This window comes from Typopeltis vanoorti, chromosome 2 (genome assembly GCF_054136105.1).
Source record: "Typopeltis vanoorti isolate ZY-2024b chromosome 2, IOZ_Tvanoo_1.0, whole genome shotgun sequence".
Taxonomy (NCBI): Eukaryota; Metazoa; Arthropoda; class Arachnida; order Uropygi; family Thelyphonidae; genus Typopeltis; species Typopeltis vanoorti.
In genome coordinates, this window is record NC_143550.1 from 137,782,327 (window position 1) to 137,803,332 (window position 21,006).

General features: G+C 34.1%; 1 protein-coding gene across 3 annotated transcripts in view; it reads left to right on the forward strand.

Annotated features, from left to right (window-relative positions):
- The window catches only part of LOC150109456 (trafficking kinesin-binding protein 1-like), a 574,911-nt gene that overhangs the window by 501,771 nt on the left and 52,134 nt on the right, over positions 1 to 21,006 (forward strand). For all 3 annotated transcript variants that reach the window (XM_090413241.1, XM_090413254.1, XM_090413248.1), the window contains 2 exons: positions 3,082 to 3,326; positions 11,699 to 11,848. In XM_090413241.1, the coding sequence (XP_090269367.1) occupies positions 3,082 to 3,326; positions 11,699 to 11,848 (395 nt within the window). The remainder of the gene's footprint in view (positions 1 to 3,081; positions 3,327 to 11,698; positions 11,849 to 21,006) is intronic.

The window sequence follows — 21,006 nt, forward strand, 5'->3', positions numbered from 1 at the left end:
TTCTGATTTTAAATCATTTGTATGCTCTAGTGTCCTGAATCAGATATCACTGTCAACAATGACATAGCCTGTGAGCCCATCTTATTTCTTGCATCCTCTCTCTGTGAATTAATGCACATTTTTATGTTGGAATGTGATGTTAGTAATAATTAATCCAGGTCCTGAACAGAAATCCAGCAAGTATTTACTGTTATTATTAGCTTTGCTCTTTCATCCAAATTTTACCATGACATTTTTATGTCTGGTAATTATTTCCTACTCTGTTTTTTTTAGATCTCCAACAGTGACTAACTTTTTCTTTGTCAGATACTTTCTCTAATGCCTTCAAAATTTTCTTGACTTCTTCCTTAGTAGAACCTTCTGTAGGATCACAGGTACTAATAAGTCTCATTGTGCATTCACCATTCTGATTTTTGCCCACATCAGTCTACCTGATATTGCCTGCTCCTCCTCCTCCTCCTATTTTCCCCTAATCATTATTGCCTGAATATAACATCTTGTATTTGTTGCTTAGAAAAAATCTTATCAATCTGATATTTAGCCAATTTTTTTAGCCAATGGCTATAATCCCCAGAAAATAGAAAAAGTACTAAAGTCCTCAAATCCTCACTGAACCCTTCTCTAACACACAAGACCACAGCTTGGTGGACCGAGTTAAAGGACCAAGTAGTATTTTAACACAATATCCTTGGTGGATCCTGTGTTAAAATGCTATACACAGAAGTGATTACAAGTGATAGACTGTTTTTGGAATCTGCTTTAAAACATTCCCTAAACCTCAAGTATGGTGTATCAATATACCAAAAATCTCAGAAACAGTCATTTTAATATCAAATTAATACTTGTTAACTTCATACATGTAATGGGTGGCATGCATTGCCAGAGGTAGTTGCAAGTGATTTGTGAATGAGTTTGAAAGATATTGATAGGTATTTTGTGAATAATGGCCAGTGTGTCAATATAGGGTCTCCCACGATGAGTCTTCTGTCTTTATTCAACAATAGAAGGCACCAAGTAGGATTTTAGTTTTTTTTTTTGTGTTGTCCATTATGATTTTAAACTGTTAATAGTGGTAACAGTTTATAATCACTACTATTAACTAATTGTTGCTATTTGTGTACTGTGACAAACTGTGCTCCAGAGGTGCTGGGTATAAAACCAGTGAAATATCAGCAACAAAGTAAATATCTTATTTATTTCACAAAAAATCTTAACAAAACGTTCCTGCTCATTGCCTTGTAAAAATAAACACTCTCCACTTTGCCTCACATATGACTTCTGATTGTCTGCTCTCATTCTTTGAACAAATAAACAAAATTCTATATTCTCCTTCTTCTTGTGTCTTATCCCATCTATTTGGGATCGGCCTTTTTACATGATGCGACTTTACGCACATGATCCCAACTGACTTGTCACTGACCAAAGGGCTTAGTCTATACCAACTGAGCTATGGAGGCTCTAAACAATAATCCTACATTCTCTGTATTTTATTTTATTTTATTTTTTAAAAAATCCTAGCTAGTTCCTGCTCATTGCCTCTTGTGTCTTATCCCATCTATTTGGGATCGGCCTTTTTACATGATGCGACTTTACGCACATGATCCCAAGTGATTTGTGAATGAGTTTGAAAGATATTGATAGGTATTTTGTGAATAATGGCCAGTGTGTCAATATAGGGTCTCCCACGATGAGTCTTCTGTCTTTATTCAACAATAGAAGGCACCAAGTAGGATTTTAGTTTTTTTTTTTGTGTTGTCCATTATGATTTTAAACTGTTAATAGTGGTAACAGTTTATAATCACTACTATTAACTAATTGTTGCTATTTGTGTACTGTGACAAACTGTGCTCCAGAGGTGCTGGGTATAAAACCAGTGAAATATCAGCAACAAAGTAAATATCTTATTTATTTCACAAAAAATCTTAACAAAACGTTCCTGCTCATTGCCTTGTAAAAATAAACACTCTCCACTTTGCCTCACATATGACTTCTGATTGTCTGCTCTCATTCTTTGAACAAATAAACAAAATTCTATATTCTCCTTCTTCTTGTGTCTTATCCCATCTATTTGGGATCGGCCTTTTTACATGATGCGACTTTACGCACATGATCCCAACTGACTTGTCACTGACCAAAGGGCTTAGTCTATACCAACTGAGCTATGGAGGCTCTAAACAATAATCCTACATTCTCTGTATTTTATTTTATTTTATTTTTTAAAAAATCCTAGCTAGCATAAAGTTCACAATGACTTCAGAATCTTCCGATTGAAGACTTGTCTTTTACATTCAAAGAAAGTGCCAGAATACTATTACATCATCTGAACTTGAACCAAAATTACTGTTTCCTTATCAAAAATTTGGGAAGGTCTGATCCTAATTAATTTCAAACAATAACTTCTCATATATGCATCAACTTTATCTACTGTACTGTCTGCTGCTACAGTGAGAGCAATCTATAATATTTTGTTATAACTTTTCTTATAATTTCTTTCATTTAATAAGCTTGCAATAATCTATGTTAGAAAGCAGTTATACTAATGAAAATAGGGCAGTTATTAGCGACTGCCATTGATAATGGTACTGTTGTTATAATTAATCAGTTTTCAGCTAAATAACATTTCATCTGCTAAAATGTAGTCTTCAAAACATACACATAATAAAAAGTCATGCCTTTTGGTTAAAAGTCTGGGCTAAAATTCCCTTCTAGGATCTGTACACACACACACACACACACACACATGTATGTACTTTTGTTTTTCTGGAAAAGAAAATGAGTTAGAGCCAGCATTTTACAGAAGTGACAATGCCTCTTTTCCCAAGGCAGCTGTTTATTCTCTCCTCAAAGAACACAATTTATAGGTATAGGATTAATTATTCTCCATCTTAATATAAATTCCATTTATACTAAGTCTAATACACTGATGGAAGATAAAATTCGATTTAATCCATTCATGTTCTATAGTTTCTGTGTAGGATTATCATAATTATATATGTAAATTAATAACCACTAATAATGCCTTCAATTTTTTTTTTTTTTAATTTTTTAATTTTTTTTTTAATTTATTTATTTTTTTTATAGGTCAGTGAGTAGTTTTGGAAAATATGGCTCTGGCTATTTTGGTAGTGGTTTGGATGGGGCATTTCGTCATTTGAGTAGTGGAATTGGAACAGGTACAGAGTTAAGTAGTGATATGGAAGGGGAAGGTAATGTAGATAGGTGCTGGACTCCTGATTCAGCTACTGGGAGAAATACTACATTTAGTGTTACGACTGTTAAACATTACCATATTCCTGAGAAATTACAAATCATTAAGCCACTGGAAGGTAATTTTTTTTCCCCAGTTATATATAAATTTATGTATTTTATTGTTCCTAGCATAACATTGCTATTGCTTTGACTAGTGATATTATATATGTACTTTTAAATGGTAACAGACACGTAATAGTATTAGTAATATGCCACTGTTTAACTAAATGGAGAGATTTTTTAAAACTATTTTTGTGGTATAATTGTTAGTTATACCACAAGATATCCAGTATTCAATATTCTAATATTGGAATGTACAAGATTTCTTAGTGATGTTAAACACTGTTTAACAACGACAGTTCCTGCATCATTTTTTCAAGACAGTTTTGTCATATTCAGAATTATTTCTCCCCAGTCATTTGCTGTAAAAAAAAAAGTTTATTTGATGAAAACGTAAATTTCTGTGTGGCTTAGCAGTTCTATGGGAAGCTTCTGGTATTGAGACTAAATTTTAAGGTAAATAATGAGTTTCATAAAAATGAGCAATTATAACCCTACAAGTTTCATAAGTCGTCATAGGTACTAGCAAAAAAAAAGTTCTAATAACATCTGATATGTGTAATTAATTATTTCTTGTCTTTTGCTATGTATAACTTTTTTTTTTTGCTAGTACCCATGACGATGCAAGCCACTTTGATGTTGTACTCATGGAGCTGCAGGAGGTTTATTAATAATTTTGTTGATTGTCTTGGGTTCATAACCCAAGCTGTGATTATTTGTGAAAATACTAGTGATAACTAGTAGATGGTGGTAGCTAGTAGATGGCGTTGGTGTAGATGATGTGGTTTGCTATAGTTGGTGGATTGAGTGGTGGAGACAGAGAGTGGTAGAGTAGGTGCCCTCCCTCAATGAGTCTTTTGGAGGTGTCACATGATAATAATGGTTAAAAAGTTATAGTCTCTCTTTTCCCCCCAATGCTGATTGGTTCCATGTTCCTTAAAGAAATCTTGAATGCACTATGGTATCTGAAGAAATGAAGTACTGCTAAAATTGTATTGGACTTGCTTTCATGAGATATTTCAGGCTAAGTTCTGTCTGAGGTAGTGCAGTTCTTCATTCCTTTTAATTAACATGCTGGATATATTGTATGCTCTATCTCCTAATGTTTTAATCATGCCAATCTTTTGTAATTCTTAATAATTACAATATAAGGGAAAATTTTTAATATAGCACAAAGATTTTTAAATGACACTGTACACCATCCTTGAAATCTTCATTGTGGTAGGTTTTCTGTATACCGAAAAGGATAATCTCTTTTCTTCTTCATTTATTTTGACAAGGATATCAAGGAACGGTAATTTTTTGTGATCTTCTAGTTCAAGTGAATTTTATATTGGGATGTAGACTGTTCAGATAATCTTTGAAATTGATTAACTCATCCATTGTTCTTGACCAAATAACAAAATATCATCAATGTAATGTACCAAATTTTTGGTGTCTTGTGATAGTTTTTTTATTGCATTTGTTTCGAAATTTTTCATAAACAGGTTGGCTAAGGCTGGAGAAAGGGGAGGGGAACACATGGCAAGTCCTTCTTTTTGTTCCCAATATTTGTCCTGAAATATGAAAAAAGTGCTTTCCATACAGTGTGTGAATAGTCTTACTGTGTCTGGTGGGAAAAGGTTTACAAGTAGATCCACTGTGTCATCCCTGGTTACATTGGTGAAAAGACTGACTACATCTAAACTTGCTAAGATGTCTGAAGGCTCTATATTTATATCTTTTACCTTTTCAATAAAATGTAAGCTATTTTTTTTTTACTTATGGTTGTGTTTTTCCTATATGTGGTGATATCAAGTTCAACAGATATTTTGCTAAGTTTGAGGTCAGGGAATCCCATCTACAATTGGCTATAACGAAATATCTTTTTTAAGGAGTAGTTTTGGTGTGCCATAAATTCTTGGAACTAATGAGTGTTTCGATGATAACGATTTTTTTAAATTCTTCCTTTTGATCGAGTCATTAATGTTATTATTTTATCATGTGCCATGTGGGATCCCAGTCTAAGGATAAATAGGTGTGTTGGAATTTTCTAATAGGCTGTTCATTTTTCTTACCTATTCTTCTATTAAAAAAAAAAAAAAAAAAAAAGATTATACAGATGAATAATCAGGGCCTTAAAATAACTTTTAGATTTCATCTAAACTGTAAGAACTAATATCACCAAATCCAATGTGCTGTTTCCGCTTATGCTAAGTTAAAAGTATTTTTTATATACATTTAACCTAGCATAAGAAGAAACAACATACTTAATCGGGTGATCTTAGTGATTTGCTTGTTACTGCTTGCTTTCCTTACTTTTTAGTTGATCATGGCTTCTTGTAGAAGTTTCTTTCCTCTTCCCATCATTCTTTTTCTTTCATTTGTGTTTATGAGTAAATATGGCTCTAATTATAAATTTTATATCATATACATCCATGTTTGGGGGTAGGTATTAAAATGATGACACATGGTTATTGAGTAATCTTGTGATAGCCTGTTAAGCCTAACACATAACTGGGAAGCCAAGTAGTAGTATTTTCTAGCATCTGTATCCATTAGGTTTGAAAAACGTGCTCAATATGTTCACCTATGACTTCCTGCAATTCTTACAAATAATGCACTTGATTACTAATAGCTCTCTTGCCAGGTCATTAATAACATTGAACATTTCCACGACTTTCCTTGAGTTGCAACAGGTCTTGGGGCTGATTGGTAAAGACTAGATACGTGGTTGCCAGCCTGGTTGGCCGAGTGGTTAGCATATCTGCTCTCCAGCTAAAAGGCTGCTGGTTCAAATCCCACCATGGTCATGGATGTTTGTGATTGTTTGTGAAAATATTAGTGATAATTAGTAGATGGTGTAGACGATGTGGTTCGCTATAGTTGGTGGATTGAGTGGTGGAGATGGAGAGTGGTAGAGTAGGTGCCCTCTCTCAATGAGTCTTTTGGAGGTGTTACAGGATAATAATGGTTAAAAAGTTATAGTCTCTCTGCCCTCCCCATCATTACTAACTTCCTATCTACAATTTTCCTCCAAATCAGTCTGTTACTTGTCAAGACTCCAACATTATCAGATCTTATATTTCTATCGTCTAAGGCACTTTGTACCGTATCAATCCACCTATATCTTGGTCTTCCTCTGGGTCGTTTTGCTGCCAACTTGGCAGAGAACACTTGTTTTGCTAATCTTTCTTTGCCCATTCTGTTTAAGTGACCATACCACCTGAGATTAGCTCTGCTAATGCATTCCTGGATACTGACAATGTCAAGTTCTTTCCTAATATCCTCATTTTTAATATGATATTGCCATTGATGCCATCTGTTCATGCCTATAATCTTTCTCAGGACTCTCATATGTGCGGTCTGTAGTCTTTGGTCAAGTGTTTTACTTCTGACCCAGCTCTCAGATCCATAAGTTAAAACTGGTTTGAACACTGTCATGTATACAGCTAATTTAGTGTTCCGACTAATTTCTCTCTTATTCCATATGAATTTATTCAATTGACTTCCCACCATACTAGCTTTGCTGATTCTGTTGTCTATTTCCATATTTAATTTACCATCTTCAGTAAAAATTGTGCCTAAGTAGCTGAAATGTTTTACTTGTTCCACAGGTTCTCCATTCACGATGCAGTTGACATTTTCAACGATTCTACCTATTTTCATTGTTTTTGTCTTTTTATTGCTGACCTTCATACCATATCTATTACAACAGTTATTCAATTTAGTCTGCTCAACTTTTATTCGCTTTAAAACTTTCTTACATGTCATTCTTTTCAACATGAAATTCAATTTTATCCTGCTCAAGACTAAATAGTGATCGCTTCCAATTTCAAATCCTCTGTACACTTTGGTGTTCTGCACCAGGGAGAAAACATCACTATCAACAATAACATAGTCAATGAGACTTTTCTTATTCCTTGTCTCTTCTCTCCATGTGAATTTGTGCACATCTTTATGTTGGAACATGATGTTGGTAATAACCAGTCCATGTCCTGAGCAGAAATACAACAGGTATTTGCCATTATTATTAGCTTTGCTCTTTTCTCCAAATTTTCCCAAAACATTTTTGTATGTCTCACAATCATTTCCTACTCTGCTATTTAGATCCCCAACAAGGATCAACTTTTCCTTTTTCATTGTGTCAGTAGCTTTCTCTAGAGCCTCAAACAATTCCTCCACTTCTATCTTAGTAGAACCTTCTGTGGGACCATTTGGACAAATAAGTCTCATTGTCCAGTTCCCCATTCTGATATTTGCCCACATCACTCTATTTGAGACTGCCTGTCATTCAAGAAGATTAGCCTCATATTTTGTGTTGCATACTACAGCTACCCCTTCTTTTCCTTGATTGTCATTGCCTGAATATAACATTTTGTATTTATTGCTCAGAAAGATCTCACCAGTTTTTGTCTTTTTTGTTTCAGTAACTCCTATTATGTTGATCTGGTACTTATCTAATTCCTCAGCTTGCTCCATTTCTTTTCCATTCAGGCTTCTTATGTTGATAGTACCAATCTTTAACTCTGGTGATGTTGAGTTGGGGTGTGCTTTCAGATTTGTTCCAGTAGCTGACTTTTTGCTGTTCGCCCTGGTTCCCTGGCGAAAACAACGGAGTCCTTGTTTAACTGGGCGACCCCCCCCCCCAGCCGACATGAAATTTTGTCATGTTGTGCTATCATTTTGTATATTGGTTTTGAGCCAATAAGAATACAATTTGGTCGACTAAATCCCAAATTGCCAACCCATCCTCGTTCGTTCAATATCCAGGTAGATACCCAACAGGGTGCACCACGAGAAGGTGAGGATTGGACATTAGGTCAGAAGCCCTGGTCGGTTCTCCGCATTCCTTTAAAGGTTATGTGGAGGTGTCCTCTCAGTTATACAGCTTTGACCCGTAAGCACTTAATCCTTAAGTGATGTTTCCCTTTGTCATTGAAAATGCCTCATTTACTATTATATGAAAGATTGGATTAAAATGTTCAATTTTTGTAACTTCTGTGTTAAAAAACCATTAAAGTTCTTTATTAACATATGCAACCAACACTTAAGTCTAAATAAAGCCCAAAATCCACCATTGTTATTGATATTAGGATGACAGTAATTATATGAGGCTTCTTCCTTCCTTAATCGGTCACTTAAGGGTTAGGGCTAGATGAGCAGGAGGAGCCCTCCGCATAGCCTTTAAGGAATGCAGTATAGTGAACTGGCCTGTGCTTCTAACCCACTATTAAACCCTTACCTTTCCATTGTGGATCTATTTGGATTCTTAATGTATGAGGATGGGACCAAATTTATTCCATAATTCATTTATTCATAATTTATTCATGGTTGAAATCATGAGGACCATTCAAAACTGCACTTGTACGCTGTAAATAAACAAAATATTATTATATGACACTTTCAGGAGTCCAAGGACTCATCACAAAGCAGCATACAATCCATCTAAGCTGCTTAATCCACCATCAACTAATATTTCTTGTTTGTTAATTGCCTGTGTTTTGGAAGAAAAATGCAAGTTTCAGGAGGAAAACTCTTCTACCTCCATATGAGATCAGCTAACTCACCTTCAGTTGAAAAACTCTAAATAAAGATTCTTCTTGTTACAACAAGAATTTCATCAGGTCATTTTCAATTCAGTCCATTTTTCTTCCAACTAATTGTACACTTATTTAACAAAACACATTTATAGAGTTTGAATAAAATCTCCATTCTGCCTTATCACTATTGCCCCAGTGTTTGTATAAGTCATGTATTCCTGTCAGAAACTTTTTTATTGAATAGTTTGATAAATCAGGTCGTTTCAACATAATGAATGTTTTCATTATGCTGAATGATGATAATGAGCATAATGAATTAGGTCTAGAGAGCTTATGTCTGACACGAATAAGATTCCTCCATTTTGAAGTCTGTTTCATGAAACAAAGACACTGGGGGGGGGGGGGGACAATCAGTCTGGCTTACAGTGGACATGAAGATGGAAACTGTTACATCATCTTACTGGACACACTTGCATGGTGTGTAGAACTTGAAATGACTCTCATATGTATGCCAGCTGGCCATTTTATTAGGAACAGCATTTAATGAGTATAACCCTCTTTTGCCTTAAGAACAGCCTGTATTATCTGTATGGTATTGATTCAACTAAGTGTGTAAAACATTCTTCTGGGATGTTTGTCCATGCTTTCACAATGGCATCACCCAGTTATTGTTGATTGGATGGATGCTGCTGCTGCGAACTGAGCTGGCCACTGAAGTAATGGAAACTGTCATGTTCCTTGAACTACTTTGACATGTTATACACTTTGTGGCATGCTGCATTGTTGTGGTGGAAGTACCCATTTGACAATGGGTACTTCAACTGGTATCTGGGGACTTAACATGTATCAAGAAAACATTCTGCACACCATTAATTCCCCCCCCCCCCACACACACACACCAGCCTGAGCTGTTGCTACTTGGCAAGAAGGGCTCATGACCTCATGTTGTTGCTGCCATATTCTGGTTCTGCCACAGCATAATATAGTACAAACTGGGACTCTTCAGACCATGCAGCATTTTTCCAGTCATCTGTCCACTGTTGATGATCACATGCCCACTGAAGCTGCATCTTCCTGTTCTTAACTGATAACATTGGGAGCTAGAGCAGTTGTCTGCTCCTGTACCCCATCCATGACAGCATGCAATGAATTATGAGCTTCAAGATGATTTCTGACCACCACTGTTGTACTGAGCTGGTCTTGGCCCTCCTATCACATTGTACAATCATTGCCATTATTCTCTAAACTTGTGCATCATTGAGCTATTTCTGTTCACAGACCCACCATTGGGTTGAAATTGTCTGGTTATTACGCCCCTCCTGGTATACACCCCTAAACACTGTTGTACATGAAAAGCCCCAGACATGATGTTTGTGAAATACTGGTACCAACAATCATACCACACTCAGTCATGCCTTTTACCCATTCTGATGCAACCAAACACACACACACAAAAAAAAACAGAACCGTTGATTGCCCTGTCTGCCTGATTTATATAGCAAACTGCAGCCACATGATTCAGTCTGTTTTCCTAAATGGGAAGGTGTTCTTAATAAAGTGGTGGCTCACTATATATTATGATGGTACAACATAATTGGATATTCATGCTGGCTGCAGGCATTACTTAGTTATACAAGGCCATTGCTGTTTTCTTCATGTAACCAGGACATGCAGCAAAAAATTAGTCATGGTGCAACCTCAATGATGAACCCAACAGACAGACCTGCTATTCTTTATTCTTATAAATATGTATCTAGTAATCTGTACTATGTCATAAGTGCCATTAAAATCCTGCTAAAGCTTGTTTTGAGAGAAGCTCAAAAAAACTACAGTACTGAATGCCAATACCTTTTTGGATATTTATTTTCTGGGAATGGATATGGAATTTTATTTCCTAAATTCACTATAGCAAATCTTGCACTATAACAAACTTTCTCTGGTCCCTGTGGGTTTACTATAGTGAGCATCTACTGTGATGTTTCTGAATGATAAAACAGTGTTAGTAATGACTGAGCCATGTCCAGAACAGAAATTAAGCAAATTATTATTAGCTTTATCCTTTACTCCAGATTTTCTCAGTGTTTATATATGAATGTTTCATTTCCTCCCATAATGTTCAGATGCAAGTTGCCCTTTTTGAATGACTTAAAGAATTTCTTCACTTGCTCATTACTAGCATCTTCAGTGGAACTAGTTCATTTTCCAGTTTTCTATTTTGAACTTTTTTATATTTATCACTATAAAATCAATATTGTCTCCTATTGAAAAAGTTTATCTTCATGTTTAATGTTAAATATGAAATTACTTGGCTAACTCATGCCACCATAATTTATCACCCAAATTGATGGGTGATAAATGATATATGGTTTCATATATCATTATGGAAGATAGATGGTTTCATTACCTACCATCATCTTTTTTATTAGAAGCTTGATAGAGCATTAAAAAAAAAAAAATCCATGAGCAGGGTTTTATTTAACTCTTATTCTATGTATGTTGATAATCTAGGTTTCCAATTTTTTGTATGTGGACTGACCATGAAAAATAATCTCGAGTAAGTAATTTTTTGCTTTGTATACTAACATGTTCACATTAGAATGTAAAAAGTATAATAGCATGTTCACATTAGAATGTAAAAAATATACTAGCATGTTCACATTAGAATGAACCAAATGATTATTTGTCTCTAGATTAGAGCTTATCCATCAATAAGACTCATGGTGCATGTCATGATAATTTTTAAATAGTAGTTCTATATATGAAAAATTATACAATTTATTGTGTCATAGTACTGTTTTTTGAGATTAAAAAAAAAATTAATATTTTGCGAAAATATCCTTATTATTATATTATTATTATTACCTTAGGATCTCAGACACTTCATCAGTGGCAAAGATTGGCAACACCTCATCTGGGAGGAATATTTGAGTCTCGTCCCGGTGTGCAAATAAAGGGTGAACGTAAGCTTGAAGAATTAGAAGAGAACTACACACTTAGTGATTATGAAGAAGATGAAGGTATGCTGAACTTATAGTGGTTTTGCATGTTGGATAGAAAGTTGATAATCAAAAATAGAATTTTTGTGACATTGTAATCAGTATTCACTGATGGATATGATCTTTTAACTTTTGGTGGTCTTTTGAGGAACATTTTTAATGAAATTGCCATTTTTGAGAAAATTTGAATTTGATGCTCTGTAATTTTACAATTGTACAGAGCAATAGCTTCATTCTACAGTTTTGCCAACCTTCCACATTTAAGACATACTTAGGCATACTTTCTGTTCTGAACTAATAGGATGTTTAATAATCTCACCAGTCCAGTATTTATCCATTATTTCCAAAAAAATCAATAACTAATTTCATGACATCACTTAATGTGAGTGTGCAGTAAGATCTCCTTGGAATGCTTTCTCTCTGCTGGTAAAAGAGACTCAAGTTTTAGTCCCATCTTTTATGGAAGGATCACTGTTCCTTTAAAGATGCCAAGAAATTATATTCTTGTTTAATCTTTTATCCAAGTGTAAGCAAACAAAGTTTCTATATAAAACTTTGTTTGCTTCCACTTGAATAAAGGATTAAACAATAATGTAATTTCTTTGCACTTTTAATTTAATTTATAACCAAGTGAAAAAAAACTTTGATCACTAATGATTTTCAAGCTTAACTTTGTTATTTTTAGATACAGGAATGATAGTTTTCTCTCCTTCTGGTATCTTAGATTTTACCTTTGGCAAAATAGGCAAAACTGGTCCAAAAATATTAACCATCTTATTCTGTTTAGATTAGGTTCCATGTTAATGAATTTTTCAATACAGTGATTAGATATTATGAGGATTTAATTATGTGTTCTCTAACCATTAGGAAAAAAGGTATCACCCCCCCCCCCCCACCCTCCAAAGTCATCAGAAAGATTTAACTTTTTCTTCCTGTCTCCTCACACTGTCCTATGGCTGATTTGGTACTTTGCAATTATGGTGTTAATCTAATATCTTCTTGTAGTAAAGTACATGACTGACGAATAGAGATTGTTCTCTGCTTATTAGAATTAAGTGTAAAAGTGTTATTGCTTTCATAATGAAAATTCTTTTCTTCCATATCCATCATCGACTATGTACACATGAATCATAAAAAATTGATTCTTCTAAATGTTCTTTCCTTTCTTCATGCCTTGCTAACTTATTTGAACTATTTAAAAAACCCTAAATGCATTGAAAATACATTTGGGTTAAATTATATACTATTCTTACTTAGTTTACAACACTCCCTGAAGATAGTTCCAGATACAGGATTGAAATATTAAAGTATTTACAATAAAAAATGTAACCTGACATCATCCCTCCAGTAATTCAGTAAGGCATTTAATCAATAAAATAAATTTTTTAATGAAATCAAAATTTTCTAATATTGATCAGGTATCTAAACTTGGTCATTCATGTAAATTATTGATTATATTATTGTTGATATCTTCAAATGTAGTATCTTCAAATTGCTCCAAGATATAAGAATGCATTGGAGATTTTAAATAAATAACTGCTGGCTAGTGTTGAAAATTACAAAAATATAATTTTGAGCAAAATAGAAATGATTGTCACATTAAAAAAAAAAAAAAAAAAAAAAAAAATCAGCTAACGCCTTTTTATTCCCGTATATACGGGAGTAGGCGAGGCCATTTAGCCCTATCTAACTTTTGGAGACTGAGTGGGCAGTTCAATCTCCACTGGTACCCAATCAGAGACAGATGGCCCAAGGCTATCACTAATTAAGCGGTACGCAGTGAAGAGAGACGGCTCAAATGTGCCGCCATCTCGTGGTCTCTAACCCTAACACAATATATTTAATGTCTGAAATAATGTGGGTTCTACGGTCGATTTTCTTGAGTTTACAGGACGAAAAACCCGAGTTTCCGGGAGGAAAAACCTGCTTGCCCGTGCCAGAGATCGACTAACTCGGGAACCGGTCGAAAAAAGGCTTAGAAAAATTTCCTCTAGTCGCCGACTAGACTCGAAACCAAGACTTCCTTCGTGCGGCCTAGCGCGATGGTGTGCAAACGCCACATCCACTGAGCTACACAGGCTACATTCTTTTCAATGTGACATGATTGTCACATTGAAAAGAAAAATATATATGAAAGTTTTAAAAAGAATCAGTCAAGCATCTATTAGAGGTGAACTGTAGACTCAAATATATAGATATAGATATTATTGGAGAAAAGTGAGAGTTCGAAACCAAGAACCAAATCTTAGAGACAAAAGGTAAAATCTTAAGAAAATATTGATTGATTAAGCCTGTCAAGCACATGCTGATGTTGTCTGCAAGTTATAAAGATCTGAACTTCATGATGAGATCAAAAAGTTAGACACAGTCCAGAAAAAGAAGAAATTGTATCAAAAGTTCTGGCAAGTGCGTCAGCAAGTATTGAGAGAATGCAGAGAAAAATGTGAGAGAGCTGCATGATATAAATGACTAGAAAAAGTCACAGGAAGACTGTGTTACAAAATAAAACATAAATATCATGAAGGTTATAGAATCTTGAAAAGCTTAGAAATGTAGGAACTATTACTACAAAAGGAATCAAATGGTATACAGATGCAACATAAAGACTGAAGGCAATGATATTCTAGAGGTGTGCCATAGTTACTTGATTAAAAGAAACAAACGTATTAACCACAGTGAAAATTATTTAATTGTAAATATTTCATCCTAAGTATCTTAGGACATCATCAGTACAGTAGTTTAAAACAATAATAGGAATAACATACAGTTAGGATGCATGATTACAATAGAATCTCATTAAACGTGCGTAACGTGTTACAGAAGTAAAAAAAAAAAAAAATTAATAATTATTTAACACAATTTTGTATGACAATTTCCCATACTTTAGGAATAGTAAGAACGTCGTTGTGGTTTAAATTTGGTCTGTGTAGTAGGGCTTCAGAACTTTCTTTGTATAAACGTTCATGTTATTATAAAGATCTATGTAAAAGTTTAGACTTTTCCACCACAACGACGATTTTCAAGTCTGTGTTGAGAGAGGCCATATTTCTGCGGTTTAAAAAGACAAATGTGGTCTTGATGTTCCGAGATGCGTTTCTGAACAGACCTCCTTGTCTGTCCAAAGTAAGACAATTTGCATGAGCATGGAATCTCATAAACGCCAGGCAACATCAACGGTGAGAGTTTGTCCTTAGGAGAAGGTAACAAATTGTAAATTTGGTTGATAGGTTTGTAAGTAGTGGCAAAATTGTATTTCTTCATAATTTTAGAAAGACGTTTGGAGATGCCTTTGACGTAAGGTATGGGAATCCTATGGACTTCTTCCTGTCTGGTTTGATGTGTGGAGAAGTGACTGATGATTTTTTGAGTTGTTTTAGGACTATATCCATTTAGGATGGCTGTATTTTTGATTACTTTTAATTCTTGGTATAAAGATTCTTCAGAGGAGCAGAATTTGTGTGCTCTGGAAACTAGTGATTTAATAATGCCAGATTTCTGAGATAGATGATGAGTGGAAGAATTATGAATGTAGCGACCTGAGAATGTAGGTTTGTGAAAGACAGACATGCCGATGGAACCGTCTTCTTTTCTTTGGATGTGTAAATACCCTGTGGAGATTCTTTTTCTAATGTGAAGTTGATGCGATGATGAAGAAGGTTAATTTTATCTAGAAACAGTTGTAATTCATGTTCGGGATGATCCCAGGTTTAAAAAAAAAAAAAAAAAGGTACTTGGAAATCTTGTTAAATGAGAAAAGCAGTGAGAGTACGTGGTAGAAAAGATGCAAGATGATACTCAACCATTAATGTAAATATAAAATATATATAAAAAAGTTTTACAAGGATTACTTAAAAACAGAGCCAAAAGGCTTCACTTCAGCGATGTAAAATCATTCAAATTAAGTGGATATTGAATTCAACATTATTTCAAAGCCGAATAGAGACACTACAAGACTTTCATGCTGAATATGTAGAAACTATATGAAAGCTTCGGCAGATACAAGCATACGCTTACCCTTCCATGACAGGGCGACTCATAGTAAAGGTGGAGTAAGCTCCGATCACTGTCCTTAGATATGTTTTATATTATGGGAAAATACTAAGCAATTTTCCCATTTATGGGAAAATACAGCATGAAATTCTTGTAGTTTCTCTATTCAGCTTTGAAATAATGTTGGATTCAATATCCATTTAATTTGAATGATTTTTCATCACCGAAGTGAAGCCTTTTGGCTCTCTTTTTGAGAATTATTGGTGCCTTTTGTAATGTGACACCTTTTTTTGGCAGCTCGTATGGTAAAGTATAAGTTCTGCATCACTTCAACCTTAGTGTTATGGTCTGGCTTTCACTGATGAGACCTCAATAAAGGTCGAAACCGGTCTGGATAGTGACCTCCCCCATAATGTATAACATCATACATCTCTTAGGAGATGTGTTTTACATTATGGAAAAATACTAAGGACAGTGATCAGAGCTTACTCCACCTTTACTATGAGTTGCCCTGTCATGGAAGGGTTAGTGTACGCTTGCATCTGCCGAAACTTTGATATAATTTCTATATATTCGGCATGAAACTCTTGTAGTTTCTCTATTCAGTTTTGAAATAATGTTGGATTCAATATCCACTTAATTTGAATGGTTTTTACAGGGATATACTGTGTAATTCAAAAGGCCTGGCTTGAGTAGAGCTCTTATTTATAAAAAAGGAAATAAAATTGAATGTGAGAATATGAGAGGAATTTTTTTGTTCTGGTGAAGCATATTTGAGAAGAGGGTAAAAAAATTGTAGGAATTTGAGGAACAGTAAGCTAGCTTCAAACCAAATAGGGATTGTCAAGATCAGATTTTCACTTTAAGAAAAATAGGTGAGAAATCATTGATATATAAGATTTGCTTTAGTTTTGTAAATATGGAAAAGGCATAAAGTAAGGTGCCAAGAGAATAGTTGTTCAAAATTCTCAATAGGACTTCAGTCTTTGTTTATTCATCTAATTTCTTCCAGATATTGTTTCTTGTGTGTTTTTATATGTGCTATTACAATTTTAATATTGTATTCCTGACGATGTCTCTATGACTGAAATAAAATATTGAAATCTGTTAAACCTGTTGTTTAATTATTTCTCTTTTGTGCTGTAAATTATTCATTAATAAATTCATGTTCTACTTTAATAAAAGTGGAACATGAATGTAAACCAACACCTAAGCCTAAATACTCATATCCTCTATAAGAAATATGAGTTTGCTTTAGTAAGAATCACTATAGCATACTCATAGGGACTGTGCTAACCTTCTATCAATAATTAAATTCCTAATTAATTGGCTATATGATATCAGATCTTACATTTTAGTCTTCTAAGGCCCCATAACCTCCCCATTTTGTCTAGATCTTGATTTTCCTTGCCATCAAATACATTTTGCTAGCCTTAGATTAGTCCTCACATGCGCTTGAATGTAAATATGTACAGTTCCTTCCTAATATCTTCATTTTTAATATGATAATGCCATTGATGCCATCTGTTCATTCCCCCCTAATTTTTCTCAGAAATCTCATCTGTTGTCTCTAATCTTTGATCAACTACTTTATTTCTAACCTAAATCCATAACTTTAAACTGGTTGGAATACTGTCTTGTATATTGCTAGTTTTAGAATTTTGGCTAATTTCTCTCTTATTCCATATAAATTTATTCAGCTGGCTCCCCACCATACATAATATGTAAATCTATAAAATTTGCCTATAAATGAACTAGTAGTTGTGCTTATTATATTATCTTTCTCCATATTTAATTTACTATCTTCACCACATATTGTCACTAAATCTCCGAAATGTTTTACACATTCTACATGTTTCATTGAGCATACTCCACATAACAAAGGGATAAAATAAGAAATACTAGAATTAGAGAGATGACTGGAAAAGAAGATATTGTGAAGTATCGTAAAGCATGTAAATGGAGATGGGCTACCATAGATTTCCAGGTGAAAGGTGAACAGAATTAAGCAGTAGTGTGGATACAAGAGAAGGAAAGGTCATCACAGAACAGGATGAAGAGATGATCTTTAAAGGTTTAAAGATGAAAAAGTGGACTCTGGCTAAAGACAGAAATAAAAAGTTGGGGGGGGGGGGGGGCTGTATCCAGCAGTGGATGGAAAGAGGCTACAGAAAAGGAGAAGGAATTCTGAAGACACTTGCACTACATTTATTTATTAGCATAACATTACTGACATAAAAAGCAGAGGTGAATATCTCTAATTTTGATATCAGTTTAATGCCATATTTCTTTGTGATAATTACAGATGATGAATAACAATGAAGATATAGTATATTACTCTCTTACACTTGATTTTTCATAAACATTTTGCTGAACATTAGGCTATAAATGTTTAGCAAAATGTTTATCAGACTGGTGTATCAAAAGCACTTTTTTCAAAATTCTCCATATAGTAATTGGTTGAGAGTGGTGGAAAGGGAGAGAGAGCCTATGGAAGTACCTTCTATCTCCCTTCTTCTTTATATAATGTGCCCTTCCAGGAGAAGTAACCAGTATGGATAGCAAAATTAAAAAGATTAATAATGTCGGAGGTAGGGGACATTTTTCAGTTAATTTAGTGTCAGTAAGGGGGATATTTGTGAATAAGAAGGTAACATCAAAATTTGCCATGACATCATTATTGTTTAAAACTAAATTATATGATTAAAGATTTGAAATGAGTGGAATATTTTATATAAAAAGTGTGGCCAGTAAGTGGAATTAGAGATTTTGCTAATTTAAAGGAGGGAGAGTCAGTGGTGTCTACTATGGGACAGAGAGGATAGTTGGGTTTATGAATTTTTGGCAATCAGTATATTGGGGGAGGGGAGAACTAAAAGGTTTAAGTTTTTTAACAACTTAATGAAGGCCGAGATGTGACATTTTTAGAAGCCTTTTTAGCATTTTTTTCCCCCTGAGACTTGGTAGGATCATAATCCAGTAGTTTATAAATGGTGCTGTCTCTAGTAGAACATTCATTTTTCTATTATAATCGCTGGAATTAAAGACAGTGGTAGTATCACCTTTGTCAGCTCTAGTAATAATTATGTTGTAGTCTTTGCGGAGTTTCTGTAAAGCTTGGAGCTGGCTGTTGGAGAGATTTCTTTTTGACAACGACATTTGTGATAAGATATAATCTCGTTGAACCTGATGTTGGCAACATTAGGAGGTAAGTTACACGTGGCATGCTCTATGTGCCACACATAGAGGGTTTGAGAATGGAGGAGAGCTCAATTTGAAGAGAGCTAATAGCTGTATTAACAGTAAATAATTTAGCACAAGTAGTGGTGATTTGTTTATGAAGCAAAGCTTGTGCATCTGTAGATGCAGAGAGCCTTAGAAGAGTGAAACTTTGCTTTTTAACTTAATGCAGGTCGGTATAATTCCATTGTCCCTGCATCTTTTAAGGAAGACCAGGCCAATTAAGTTCTCAGGATAAGCCAAGCTTTCACTTACTGTACTGTTTAGCTTTGTGTGCTATGTCATCTCTGTGCAGAATTAGCAAATGAATATTTAGAGATTAGGTTGTTGTTTGTCTGATGCAGATTCTAAAGTCTTAATAAATATAGTTGTATTAAACTTCCCAAAATTTCCAACTCCAATTCTTAGGCCCACCACCCAACATTTAAGACTAATCAACAGCATCCATAGAGGGCACCCCTCATAGGACTTTAGTCTTTATTTATTCATCTAATTTCTTTTATTTATTGTTTCTTGTGTATTATTACAATTTTAACATTGTATTCCTGATAATGTCTCTTTGACTGAAATATTGAAATCTATGAAACCTGTTGTTTAAATATTTCTCTTTGTTGTAGTGAATTTCTTTCAGCATAACATTGTACCTATAAAACAATCACTGCTATCACAAACTATTAGTTTTGTCATAGTGGTGCTGGTTTTAATGATACATCTGTAGTAATTATGTGCTATTGATATCTTGTATATCTCTTAAAAGTACATATCAGGAATTGGTGGTGGCGATATTTGTATATTTTAGTCTACAGTTCACTTCTGAATGTTCTTGACCTCTTTGAAAAGAATAATATGTATGCTAATTTACAAAAATCACTGATACTCATTTTTTCTTGCTCAAAAGGAGATGGTAATCACTTTATATTTTTACATGTAATCACTTGTTATATGTCCATATAATAAACATTAATGTAATAAATGAGACATAGCTTCCCATGTAAATTTATGCACACCTTTATTTTTGAAAAATGGCATTAATAATGACTAGCCGTTTTCTGAACAGAAATCCAGCAGGTATTTCCATTATTATTACTTTGCTCTTTTCACTTAATTTTTCCCAAACATTTCCATATGTTTGCAATTCATATCCTTCTCTTCTCTGTAGATCTCCAATTAAAACCAACTTTTTCTTTACCTTTATGTCAACTACCTTTTGTAATGACTTGAAAAATTCCTCTGCTTTCTCCTTCTAGAACTTTCAGTAGGATAATAGATTACAGCTACCCTTTCCTTCTACTGATCATTAATGCCTTAAGGTAACTTCTTAATAGTTGTCATTTAGAAGTATCCACCTATTTAAGTTTATAATTTTGTCAACATGGTATTTTTAATTTTTCGAACTCCATCTCTTTCCATTGATACTTCTTATACTGATGTTTCATTATTTACCTTGGATTTTAACACACACACACAAAGTAAGTAATTGCTACTCCATCACATGGTTACTTAATAATGGGGTACACCATTGGAAGATTGGTGATTAGACATTGTGGAAGAAGCCCTGATTTGCATTTCTTCCAGACTAGTGGTGTTGACGTTATCTAGTTTTGACCTTTATGGGACCAATGTGTACATTATTTCTACTATGAATTATATGAGCAGTATTAAGGAAAATTATATTAAATCTGATATTTAAATAGGAGATTAAGCTTGCATCTTTACTCTGTATAGATGACATGCTCTTAAATATGCTACAGTTCAAGAATCTTTAGCTAAATTATCAAGATTCCTGATATGTACCCTTAAGAAGCATATAGGATATGATAGTACCACATGATTAAGTTTACATTATTATTAACTTTTTATCAACAATAAATAGTGAATCTTATTTGTCAGAATTCCAAATTTCAAACTTATATTATAGTCTTCTATGATACTTCCAACTGCAAATAGCC